General features: G+C 46.2%; 1 protein-coding gene across 1 annotated transcript in view; it reads right to left on the bottom strand.

The window, feature by feature from the left end:
* Positions 1-12,885, bottom strand: part of LOC126267080 (probable cytochrome P450 301a1, mitochondrial) — a 158,970-nt gene that overhangs the window by 126,194 nt on the left and 19,891 nt on the right. The window contains exon 2 of the mRNA XM_049971943.1: positions 2,440-2,662. Within this exon, the coding sequence (XP_049827900.1) occupies positions 2,440-2,647 (208 nt within the window). The 5' untranslated portion in view covers positions 2,648-2,662. The remainder of the gene's footprint in view (positions 1-2,439; positions 2,663-12,885) is intronic.

Raw genomic sequence — 12,885 nt, 5'->3', positions numbered from 1 at the left:
AACTTGTCTAGCTGGAAGGGGGAGACCAGATGGCGCGCTAGATGGCGTTGCCATAGGTCAAGCGGATATCAACTGCGTTTTTTTAAACAGGAACCTCTATTTTTTATTGCATATTCGTGTACTACGTAGAGAAATATGAATGTTTTAGTTGGACCACTTTTTTCGCTTTGTGATAGATGACGCTGTAATAGTCACAAACATATGGCTCACAATTTTAGACGAACAGTTGGTAACAGGTAGGTTTTTTAAATTAAAATACTGAACGTAGTTACGTTTGAACATTTTGTTACCGTTGTTCCAATGTGATACATGTACCATTGTGAACTTATCATTTCTGACAACGCATGCTGCTACAGCGTGATTACCTTTAAATACGACATTAATGCAATAAATGCTCAAAATTATGTTCGTCAACCTCAATGCATTTGGCAATACGTATAACGACATTCCTCTCAACAGCGAGTAATTCGCCTTCCGTAATGTTCGCACATGCATTGACAATGCGCTGACGCATTTGTCGGTAGGTCACGATAGCAATATCCTTCAACTTTCCCCACAGAAAGAAACCCGGGGACGTCAGATCCGGTGATCATGCGGGCCGTGGTATGGTGCTTCGACGACCAATCCACCTGTCATGGAATATGCTACTCAATACCGCTTCAACCGTAGGCGAGCTATGTGCCGGACATCCATCATGTTGGAAGTACATCGCCATTCTCTCATGCAGTGAAACATCTTGTAGCAACATCGATAGAACATTACCAAAACAGCATACATTGCACCATTTAGATTTCCATCGATGAAATGGGGGGCCAATTATCCTTCCTCCCATAATGCGGCACCATACATTAACCCGCCAAGATTGCTGATGTTCCACTGGTGGCAGCCATCGTGGATTTTCCGTTGCCCAATAGTGCACATTATGCCGGTTTACGTTACCGCTGTTGGTGAATGACGCTTCGTCGCTAAATAGAACGCGTGCAAAAAATCTGTCATCGTCCTGTAATTTCTCTTGTGGCCAGTGGCAGAACTGTACACGACGTTCAAAGCCGTCGCCATGCAAATCCTGGTGCATAGAAATATGGTACGGCTGAATTTGATGTTGATGTAGCATGCTCAACACCGACGTTTTTGAGATTCCCGATTCTCGCGCAATTTGTCTGCTACTGACGTTCGGATTAACCGCGACAGCAGCTAAAACATCTACTTTGGCATCATCATTTGTTGCAGGTCGTGGTTGACGTTTCATATGAGGGTGAACACTTCCTGTTTCTTTAAATAACGTTAACTATCCGGCGAACGGTCCGGACACTTGGATGATGTCGCCCAGGATTCCGAGCAGCATACATAGCACACGCGCGTTGGACATTTTGATCACAATAGCCAGACATCAACACTATATCGACCTTTTCCGCAATTGGCAAACGGTCCATTTTATCACGTGTAATGTATCACGAAGCAAATACCGTCCGCACTGGCCGAATGTTACGTGATACCACGTACTTATACGTTTGTGACTATTACAGCGCCATCTATCACAAAGCGTAAAAGTGGTCCAACTAAAACATTCATATTTCTGTACGTACTACACGAATATGTAATAAAAAATGGGGGTTCCTATTTTAAAAAAACGCAGTTGATATCCGTTTGACCTATGGCAGCGCCATCTAGAGGGCCAACCATAGCGCCATCAGGTTTCCCCCTTCAAGCTAGACAAGTTCCTTTCTTTGTAGTTTTTTCATTTGACGCTTATTACGTGAGATATTTGGCCCGGTCACCTTGTGTTGCATATACCTGCATTCCAACACCGGGCCACTACCACACCCAAATGCTGCAAAAACCTGGATACTGTAAAATTAAACCATCTGGCCCTGTGGTGACCTACAGTGGTTCCCTTTCAAATATTGTCATGCGCTGATAACCATTTCTCGTACAAGTACACGCCTTGTCTGTGGCCTTCACAGTGGTCATTCAACATGTGACACTGTTCGCGTTACTTCTGTACCCTACCTTGCCTGGTAACAACATTAAACTAGCACTAATGCCATCTGGTGGCCGACTACATATTTGAAAGAAATTCGACTCTAGTCACTAACACACGCGCTCTTGGTGTATACCTGTATGAACTTGCATTGATGTCTGGCCATGTCCTCAGGATGCATCAATTTTTTGTAAGGCAGTGTATTTGCATCGCTCGAAGCTCTTCGAGTCAGTCATAGCTGCAGTGTTAACTCAATTGCATTTCTGAAATGTTTTTAGAAAACCTCATCCCACTCTACAGCCCGCAACAATGCACACCCAGCTGGATGCCATATTCCTGTCACGCGATTTATTCTCAGCAGTGCTGATGATACCTTACCTCTACCGTGTCTAGGCACTTGGGAATTTCCACTGTGTGGACCGAATGTGATACTGGAGCGCTAGCGGAGAGTCTCTTACCCAGTGGTGGCAGGAACCGCCACAGGTTCCCGACTAGCGGCAGCGGCCGGGGGCCGGGCATCTCCTCGAACGGCCTGGCTCGCAGCCACTCTGCAGACTGCTGGAGACTGGCGGAGGCGGCGGGGGCGGCGGGGGCGGCTGTGGCGTGGGCCCGGCTGAGCGCCGCCACCGACATGAGGCTGCGCTGGCGCACCAAGCTGCTCATCATGGCCCAAGGGACGCTCTGGAAAGACATGGCTACCTTTAGACACAGTGTTTATACACTCCTGGAAATTGAAATAAGAACACCGTGAATTCATTGTCCCAGGAAGGGGAAACTTTATTGACACATTCCTGGGGTCAGATACATCACATGATCACACTGACAGAACCACAGGCACATAGACACAGGCAACAGAGCATGCACAATGTCGGCACTAGTACAGTGTATATCCACCTTTCGCAGCAATGCAGGCTGCTATTCTACCATGGAGACGATTGTAGAGATGCTGGATGTAGTCCTGTGGAACGGCTTGCCATGCCATTTCCACCTGGCGCCTCAGTTGGACCAGCGTTCGTGCTGGACGTGTAGACCGCGTGAGACGACTCTTTATCCAGTCCCAAACATGCTCAATGGGGGACAGATCCGGAGATCTTGCTGGCCAGGGTAGTTGACTTACACCTTCTAGAGCACGTTGGGTGGCACGGGATACATGCAGACGTGCATTGTCCTGTTGGAACAGCAAGTTCCCTTGCCGGTCTAGGAATGGTAGAACGATGGGTTCGATGACGGTCTGGATGTACCGTTCACTATTCAGTGTCTCCTAGACGATCACCAGAGGTGTACGGCCAGTGTAGGAGATCGCTCCCCACACCATGATGCCGGGTGTTGGCCCTATGTGCCTCGGTCGTATGCAGTCCTGATTGTGGCACTCACCTGCACTGCGCCAAACACGCATACGACCATCATTGGCACCAAGGCAGAAGCGACTCTCATCGCTGAAGACGACACGTCTCCATTCGTCCCTCCATTCACGCCTGTCGCGACACCACTGGAGGCTGCACGATGTTGGGGCGTGAGCGGAAGACGGCCTAACGGTGTGCGGGACCGTAGCCGAGCTTCATGAAGACGGTTGCGAATGGTCCTCGCCGATACCCCAGGAGCAACAGTGTCACTAATTTGCTGGGAAGTGGCGGTGCGGTCCCCTACGGCACTGCGTAGGATCCTACGGTCTTGGCGTGCATCCGTGCGTCGCTGCGGTCCGGTCCCAGGTCGACGGGCACGTGCACCTTCCGCCGACCACTGGCGACAACATCGATGTACTGTGGAGACCTCACGCCCCACGTGTTGAGCAATTCGGCGGTACGTCTACCCGGCCTCCCGCATGCCCACTATACGCCCTCGCTCAAAGTCCGTCAACTGCACATACGGTTCACGTCCACGCTGTCGCGGCATGCTACCAGTGTTAAAGACTGCGATGGAGCTCCGTATGCCACGGCAAACTGGCTGACACTGACGGCGGCGGTGCACAAATGCTGCGCAGCTAGCGCCATTCGACGGCCAACACCGCGGTTCCTGGTGTGTCCGCTGTGCCGTGCGTGTGATCATTTCTTGTACAGCCCTCTCGCTGAGTCCGGAGCAAGTATGGTGGGTCTGACACACCGGTGTCAATGTGTTCTTTTTTCCATTTCCAGGAGTGTATTTCTACAGTGCGACTCAGCTGTCCCTGCCGATGTCGTGTAACGCAACTCGCAATGTTATATCTGACCTCAAAACGGGATTTTCATATTCTCTCGCTCGCTACACGCCAACTATTAGTCCTACAGAAAAAATGAACATTATATTTTTGTAGGAAATTTTATGTAGATAAGTTCTGTACTGGAAAACGTTTTCGCTGGAGGCCATATTTTCGAGTTATTCAAGAAAAACGTATTAAGTGACATTTAAACACTCCCGCACTCGTCCCTCACCTGTCACGATTTATGGTATATCGTTCGTGACACTCACTCCTACATCTGTACGAAAGTTTGCGACTACGCGGAATATTCCCGATATTCGACCTTTTTTTAGTCGCTATCGATTGAGCTACTACGCCGAAAGTATAGCCGCCTACGTCGTTAACATTATTAATGTAAACGTGTCTGTGAAGGAAATAAAAAACGACTTTTTTAAAAGTCGCGCTAAAACTAGTTACACTGATACTTCAATTCGAACTTAATCCATACAAGCACAACGATGTAATTGTTTAATTTATGCTGTTAATATACACATAATTGTTAGGTAAAAGTTACACGAACGTCGCTTGTACTATTCGTAAGTCTCTACTATGCCGGTTGCGTATTAAGGCCAGTCATTGAAGGCCGAAAAACGTCGAATGTGTGAAGTAATTCGTGAAGTGGCAAATTTTTGTACTGTGGTGAGAGGACAATACTCTGGAAACACTGACAGGTGGGGGTTGAGTGTGGGAGTTGGGGATGCGTTTGAAGGTCACTTTTGTACTTTTTCTTGAATAAATCGAAAACTTGGCCTCTATCGCAAAATCACCCCAGGCTAAGATTTAATTGCATTAAATTTCCTACAAAAAGGGCCTATTCACTTTTCCGTATGACTCCCGTGTAGTTTTTGAAGTCCAGGTATAACACTGCGAGTTGCATAAAGGACATCGGTAGGGGCAACTGAATTAGACTGCACAATACTTTTCGTCTTCAACATTTTTTGAATATTTTTCAACTTGTAATTGAATCCAAAGTTGTGTGTTAGCACAGTAAAGATTATAATAGAATTAATTGCTATTATTTTACACTTAAAGAAATGAACATATTGCTTCCCGTATACCACGACAGAACCGTACTAAACTGATACTTCAGGCTTTCCCTGATTGTGACATAAGTTCATTAATACTCCTTCCCTATGCGAGCATATTCACAGTAGTTTCAATTCAGAAAAACGCTATTTCTATAGCCAAGAGGGAGTACTAGACGGATGTTGACTGTTAGAAACGGTACCGGAACTTTTCAGGTGGAGATGGCAAAATACGAGATGTTTATGCGCGTCGCCTCGCATTTCGGATTCTAAAAAATATCGCATCACTTGTATGTGAGAAATGGAAGCATCGTACAGGCAGATAACACAGAGAGTTGGCTGTAGTGCAGGGCCGGCCAAACGCTGCACAGTGTGCAGACGTGCGGAAGTGCTGCTGCTGCACATGTGTGACAGGGAGCGACAGCGACATCTGTTATTAGACATGTGTCCTAAATGAACGGCGGCGGCTCCACTTCTCTGTTTATGTGGTATAAGCAAGAGGAAAATTGGTCATTAAACCGATTGTTTCAATGTATACTTACATTTAGGTTTTTTTTTACATGTGTGAAGGGCTACGCTCAGATGAAGTCGATAAAACATAACATTCATCAACTATCGGTTATTTTGCAGATTTCTGACGGAATAGTGGTATTGAAATAACAGGTGATCATCGAGAGGTCTGAGTTATCATTCTGCTCAGAGGACAGTGAGACAGAAATTATGTGGGTGTTACTGAGGGCACCAAAAATTAGTTATAGGAAACCTTGCATTAGTTTAATGTTATTTTAAATCATGAATAAGGTTCACTGTAAGTCGCTATGTGCTCTCTTTCTTAAATACTAGCTCAAAAACATTACGCGTATTTACCTGCCGTCAGTCAAGCTTGCTTAATAAAAACCCACGGTTGTTAACTGTATTACATATCATACTGGGTTAAATTGTTAACATAAAAGTAGACGTCTCAATGAGTAGACTGTGACAGTATTTTAAATGTTTAATACGCGAAATACCTTCCCATGGTTGGCTTACAAGCTGTGGAAAGAGCACTAGAATGCGCCGGTACAGAGTATCCCAGCAAGTGGATAAAGCGACATCTGTGCGTAGAAACATGCACTACATGGACGCTGACCCGGAAGTTGCACATCTGCAAGAGCACCGCGCGCGTGCAGAATTTCTGGCCGGCCCTGCTGTAGTGCTTTCACTACAGAAGGAGTGCTTCTCAGGACAACAGTGGGGTAAGAAGAGGAGCCACGCGTCCTTTCAGAAAGAATACACCTGAAGAAGACAATACGACTGTTCGACTGACTCTGAAGAACGAACGGAAGATAATAGATGAAAGCCGTGGAGAGGGCGGTCAGGTCTCACCACTAACGGTCTGCAACAGATTACCCGTATGACAAATTTGGCCTCGTTATCTTACTGGAGAATGTATTCTTAATTGATTCAACTTCGGTGATTTACTCGTCGAGCGTGATGAAATAATGATGAGCACGACACACACGCACGCACACGCACACGCACGCACAGTCCCGAGCGGAGAAAATCCCCGACCCGGCCGGGTTGCCATGATCCAGAGCCAGTAGCACTCATCACATGTAACAGGTGTGACGTCAAGTCGCGTAAGAGATATGCTCCTATATTTACCGTACCTGAAGGCTTTATCAGTACAATTATGGACACCATAAAACACAGATTCTCTATTGACGACTTTCTTTAGTTACGGTTTACGATTTATACGGCATCATCAGATTAACGAGCATTTTAAATAGGTTAAAAATAAGAGATATAAAGAGACTGAGATACCACTAGGTATATATAAGCTCTGGACCGAAGGAAGGAAGAATAGAGTTTAATGTTCCGTCAATAGCGAGGTCATTAGATACGGATTACGAAAGGATGAGAAAAGAAATCGGCTGTGGCTTTTGCAAGGGACCATTGCGGAATTGCCTTGCGTGATTTAGCGGTATCACGGAAAACGTAAAAGCGTGTTAACAAACTGCTTCACCTCGCTCTGTATGGCTGAGAGCATAATATAATTCTTCCACTTCCGTAACCATCGACATTTTCCTTTTCTTCGTATAGTGTTAGAAAACAGTCACGTAAAATTATCCAACAAAATCCTGATCACGTTAAGCTTTCAAAAGTGATAAACGTGAATTTAAAGAATGCCACCACAGCTGTTCTTTTAGGAGCCTATATTAAGTCACAACTGGATTCATTGTCTACATACATCCACAAGGGACACAGCCAAACGACATAGGCATTTTTCTACCATTTTGCCACCTGGGGATGTTTGTATAGAACAGTTGTGGCTTAATACAGTGACGGAAAAAAAATCGCAACACCAAAACGTAAGCCAGCCGGAGTGGCCGCGCGGTTCTAAGTGCTTCAGTCTGGAACCGCGCGACCGCTACGGTCGCAGGTTCGAATCCTACCTGGGGCATGAATGTGTCTGATGTTCCTTGGTTAGTTAGGTTTAAGTAGTTCTAGGTACTAGGGTACTAATGACCTCAGATGTTAAGTCCCATAGTGCTCAGAGCCAATTGACCCATTTGAACCAAAAAATAATTAATCTAGAGCAATGAAATACTGGAAATACATTCGTTTAGGTAACATTTTTAAGTGATTAACATCGCAAGATCACAGGTTAATGTAAGGGCGAGATAATCCACTGAAAATGTGAAACGCTGGTGTATTAATAACAGCTATAACCGCCAGAACGTTGAATACAAGACGTAAACGTTTTCTGTTGCGCAGGTGCCGGATCTCAGTTTGTGAGATGGAGTTAGATACCTGTTGCACTTGGTCGGTCAGTACAGGGACGTTTAATGCTGTTTGTGGATGACGCTGGAGTTGTCATCCGATGATGTCCATATCTGCTCGATTGGAGAGAGATCTGGTGATCGAGGGGGGCAAGGCAACAAGTCGACACTCTGTAGAGCATGTTGGGTTACTAGAGCGGTTTGGCGCGAGGTTATCCTGTTGAAAAACACTCCCTTGAATGCTGTTCACGAACGGCAGCAGAACAGATTGGGTCACCAGGCTGAGGAACAAGTTTGCAGTCAGGATGTTTGGAATAAACACGAGACTCCTCTTGCTGTCATACGAAATCGCACGACAGACCAAAACTTCAGGTGTAGGTCCAGTGTCTCTAACACGCAGACAGGTTGACTGCAAGCCCTCAACTGGCTTCTTTCTAACCAATAACTGGCACCGAGACACAACCAGTTTTCGTCACAAAACACAACAGACCTCCGCCCAACCCTCCAGCGAGCTATCGCGTGACACTAATGATGTAGCAAATGACAGTGGTTTGGGATCAGTGCAATGCACGCTACAGGGCGTCTGGCTCGGAGGTGTCCTTGAAGTAACCGGTTTGTACCAGTTCGTTGTGTCACTGTGGTACCAACTGCTGCTCAGACTGCTGCTGCAGATGTAGTACGATGCGCCAAAGCCAAACGCCGAAGACGAACTTCTTCCCTGTGTGTAGTGCCACGTGACCGTCTGATAACCGCTGCCGGTAGTCATATACAGTGACTAAAATCTTACCAAGTCTTTCAGCAATATCGGAGAAGGGAGGTACATCTTCTCGTAGCCCTATTATACGATCTCGCTGAACTCAGTGCAGTGTTGATACTGACATATTTGTTGCCTTAAAGGCATTCTTGACTAACATCAACTAAGCAATCTGAAAGGTAACTAGCGATTATGACCGTTGTACAGCGTATTTAAAGCAAACCTCGTTTGCATAGTTATACTGCCTGCTAATGGTGCCACTCTTATGAGACTGACGCGAAATTTGAACAGACACCATCCTTCAGTTGAAGAAACGCGCCTACCAACTTTCGTGCATGTTGCACAACTTCTTCTTGGTGTTTCGGTTTTTTTCCGTCAGTATAACTACACCTCATATTACAGCTGTGAATGGCTTTCTTAACATTAATGGTCTGAGACTGTTTACGGGACTGTATTACACTTCGTGTATTATGTACCTCCGTGTAGTTGTTCCTCATCGTTGCCGACGTGGAACTATGTGTTGCACAGGCGTGGAGCTGATGCGACATTGCAAGTTCTTCGTGGTGTTGCGCTGTGGCTGCACAGGCTAGCATTATCAAACAGCGAGCTCTTATATTTATCTTCCGGGGCACTGTATGTACTCCCTTGCACATCGTTATTCTTTTTTACACTTTTGGCTGATCTGTTACCCTAATCGATCTGCGATGCACTAACTTTCCTGTTCAGGAGTTGGGCCTCGGTTGATATTCTTGGCTGAAAAGTTTAATGGTGTCAGAGTGATGCTACGCTTAGTCCGAAAATGGCATCAGACAATATCTGTTTTGAATAAGTACAAAAAAATACATTGCGAAACGTGCCCGCACACCTGGAAATGTGGATGAAGGTCGTCAGAAAATATTTCAGTGTCCTACCTAATGAACCCGACGCCAGTCGCAAGAGACCGGCATTTCACGTCGATGATGCGGACGAATACTCCAACTGGGCCTTCACATGCATCGTTTCCAACGTGTCTGTTGTCCATGCATTAACACCAGCGGGTGCTCCTCCGCACCTTTAGTTTTGTGAGTGCGTGTTCACTAAGATAACAATGAATGGCTTGGACAAGAATATTTTCTTTATGTCTGATTAATCCTGCTTTCGCCCGAGTGGTTAGGTCAAATCATAGAATCAGGGGTTCCGGGAAGCGGAGAATCCGCTTAACTTCCACGAAACATCATTGCATTATCAGAAGGTTTAATGAGCAGTGTCTCCACGCCGCATTATTGGTCCCATCTTCTTTCATTAGACGCTGATTCTGGCGCGTTACATTGCCAATGTTTCGAAACCATTTGTGGCGGAGTTAACGGTGGGGTTAACACCTACAGTTACTTCCAATTGGATGGAGGATATGCCCATACAGCACATTTACACAACCTTCACACCTAACAGATTTTTTAGCAGGGGTCAGTCTGGTAGCGGCCCTTGTTGCCCACCCAGGTCACCTGATCTGTCAGTGTGCCATTACTTCGTGTGGGGAGCCCTCAAGTCTAAGGTGTATCGCGATAACCCTTGTAGTCTTCAAGAACTGCAGAAGAACATTCCAGATGAGATTGCAGCAATTTCAACAGTCCAGCTTTGATCCGCCTTCAGCAACGTTCTCAACAGGGCCCAAAAGTGCCGAGAGTTGAACATCTGTTATAGTCATGTTTCTACTGTATTTCCTTTCCTCTGCTGTGTATCTTTGTACCCTGAAACTCTGTTCTCCGGTCCACTTTTATTTGCCCCACATGTACCAAAAGTTTGGACAGCAAATCGATCTCTGTGAGAACCATTTACTTGTTTCTTTAATTAGTTTTTGTGTGCCAGCTGCACAATCCTCAACTGTAACCCTAAAGTAATCCATAAAGCTTTTGTATGTATACCGGGGCCCCTGTAGTTTTCGCATTTGCGAAACATCAAATTGACGAATGTCCGCACATTCGCGTATATTACGTTACTTGTGGCTATTGTTCAATCACCTCGTTAAATTCGTCCTTAGTACTTTCCTTCTCTAAAGCCGAACTTGCACTCATTTAGTCCGTTAAGTTTCCTGTCCGACTATGATCTATCGGAGAAGAGTCTTTTCTGGACTCTCGCAAGTGTTGATGATCTCGCAAGTGTGTTGATGAGATAGATTGGTCTATAACTTTCAGGATTAGTCGCTGTCTCGTTCTATGAGTTTTTTATTGTTACAGCTTTTAGTAATTTCCAAGCGGCGTGCACTCTACTTAGCGTTAACGAACTGTTAAAGCACTCTGGTCAGGAATGGAACAATTTACGCATTTAGTTGTTTGAGGACCTTGGGATGAATATTATCTGGTCCTAGAGGCTTTCCTTAGTTCAGTTTCGATATACCAAGGGCTACTTTGTCTTTAGCAAACGCGGTAGTTATCACAGTTATCGGTCGTATGAACGTTAATCAAAGTCATCTGATGGTAGCGTCGTTCTGCTATGAAATGATACATACTTGGAGATTCCTGCACTAACCCATCCTGAGTGTAGCTCCTTCAAAGTGGCGGCGAGGAAGGGATGTTAGCTGTGCCTTGGTACGATTCACTATTGCCTGGTTCTCTGGTGCATATGGAAACAGTTCATTCCTGAAGAATGTAGTCGGGTGTTCTAAGGTCGGTCATGTTCAGTTTGCCACACCACACCCTTTGGCGGCAGACACAGGTAGCACAGATATGTGCGTCATGGTCAGAGAACGCAATGAGCTAGACATTAGCAGTCTGCACCCCACTAAAAATATAGCGAGAGATGTAAACACGACAGAGGCGGCTAGAAGAATGTATAGTGAAAAGCGTTAACCCCTGATGATTGCCATAAACATGCTGCCAAGAATCAAAAGGCTGAGGTGCTGGAGAATAATCACTAGTGTCGCGCCCACGCCCGGGTTCGATTGCCGGCGGGGTCAGGGATTTTCTCTACCTCGTGATGACTGGGTGTTGTGTGATGTCCTTAGGTTGTTAGGTTTAAGTAGTTCTAAGTTCTAGAGGACTGATGACCATAGATGTTAAGTCCCATGGTGCTCAGAGCCATTTGAACTAGTGTCGCGCACGGAGAATGAACTGGTAGTTGGCCTTTGGGCGCCTGGATGCAGTTGAAATCGCCTCCCAAGGTCCATGCATCCTGCTGACCCAGCAAGAGAGGAGTGATTGAGAAGAAGCTGGAATATTCACGGCGGAGCTCCAAACCAGATGGTGCATTGACATTAGCGACCCTGATGCCACTAAACGTGAGAGTCATACCTCTGACATCGTGGAGGTAGGCAGCTGCATCATCGCGGATACCGTATCGTAAGAGGATCGCCACCACATTACCAGTCATTGAAGCATGAGATACGCATGCTGTAGAACTATGGGGAGCACAAAATGTTGGAATGCGCACCTTCTGAGGGAGAGCAACGTCAACGTCAGCAGCACACAGCGTGTCATGGAGTAAAGCCAATTTGTCGCATACCCAAAATGGTATTGACACTGACTGTGGCTATGCGATAAGTCTGGAAAGCTGCCATCGCCAGGAGGTCGGGCAATTCAAACACGGGGGAAGCACAGAGAACTCCCTGTTAGGAGCCTGTGGAGAGGCACATCACTGAGACAAGGGGGATGGCTACCAGTCAGGGAAGCATGAGAGACACAAGCTTTAAAACCATAGGTAGCAAAAACAGCCGGAATGCGCACCTCCTGAGAGAGAACAACGTCAAAGTCAGCTGGATACGGCGTGTCACGGACTGAAACTACACTACTGGCATTATAATTGCTACACCAAGAAGAAACGCACATGATAAACGGGTATTCATTGGACAAATGTATTATACTAGACTGACATGTGATTACATTTTCACGCAATCTGGGTGCATAGATCCTGAGAAATCAGTGCCCAGAGCAGCCACCTCTGGCCCTAATAATGGCCTTGATACGCCTGGGCATTGAGTCGAACAGAGCTTGACTAGCGTTACAGGTACAGCTGTCCATGCAGCTTCAACACGATACCACAGTTCATCAAGAGTAGTGACTGGCGTATTGTGACGAGCCAGTTGCACGGCCACTATTGACCAGGCGCTTTCAGTTGGTGAGAGATCTGGAGAATGTGCTGTATCCAGAAAGGCCCATACAGGACCTGCAACATGC

Source organism: Schistocerca gregaria, chromosome 4, assembly GCF_023897955.1.
Source record: "Schistocerca gregaria isolate iqSchGreg1 chromosome 4, iqSchGreg1.2, whole genome shotgun sequence".
Classification (NCBI taxonomy): Eukaryota; Metazoa; Arthropoda; class Insecta; order Orthoptera; family Acrididae; genus Schistocerca; species Schistocerca gregaria.
The sequence above is the reverse complement of the archived record's forward strand: the minus strand, read 5'-3'. Positions and strand labels throughout refer to the sequence as shown.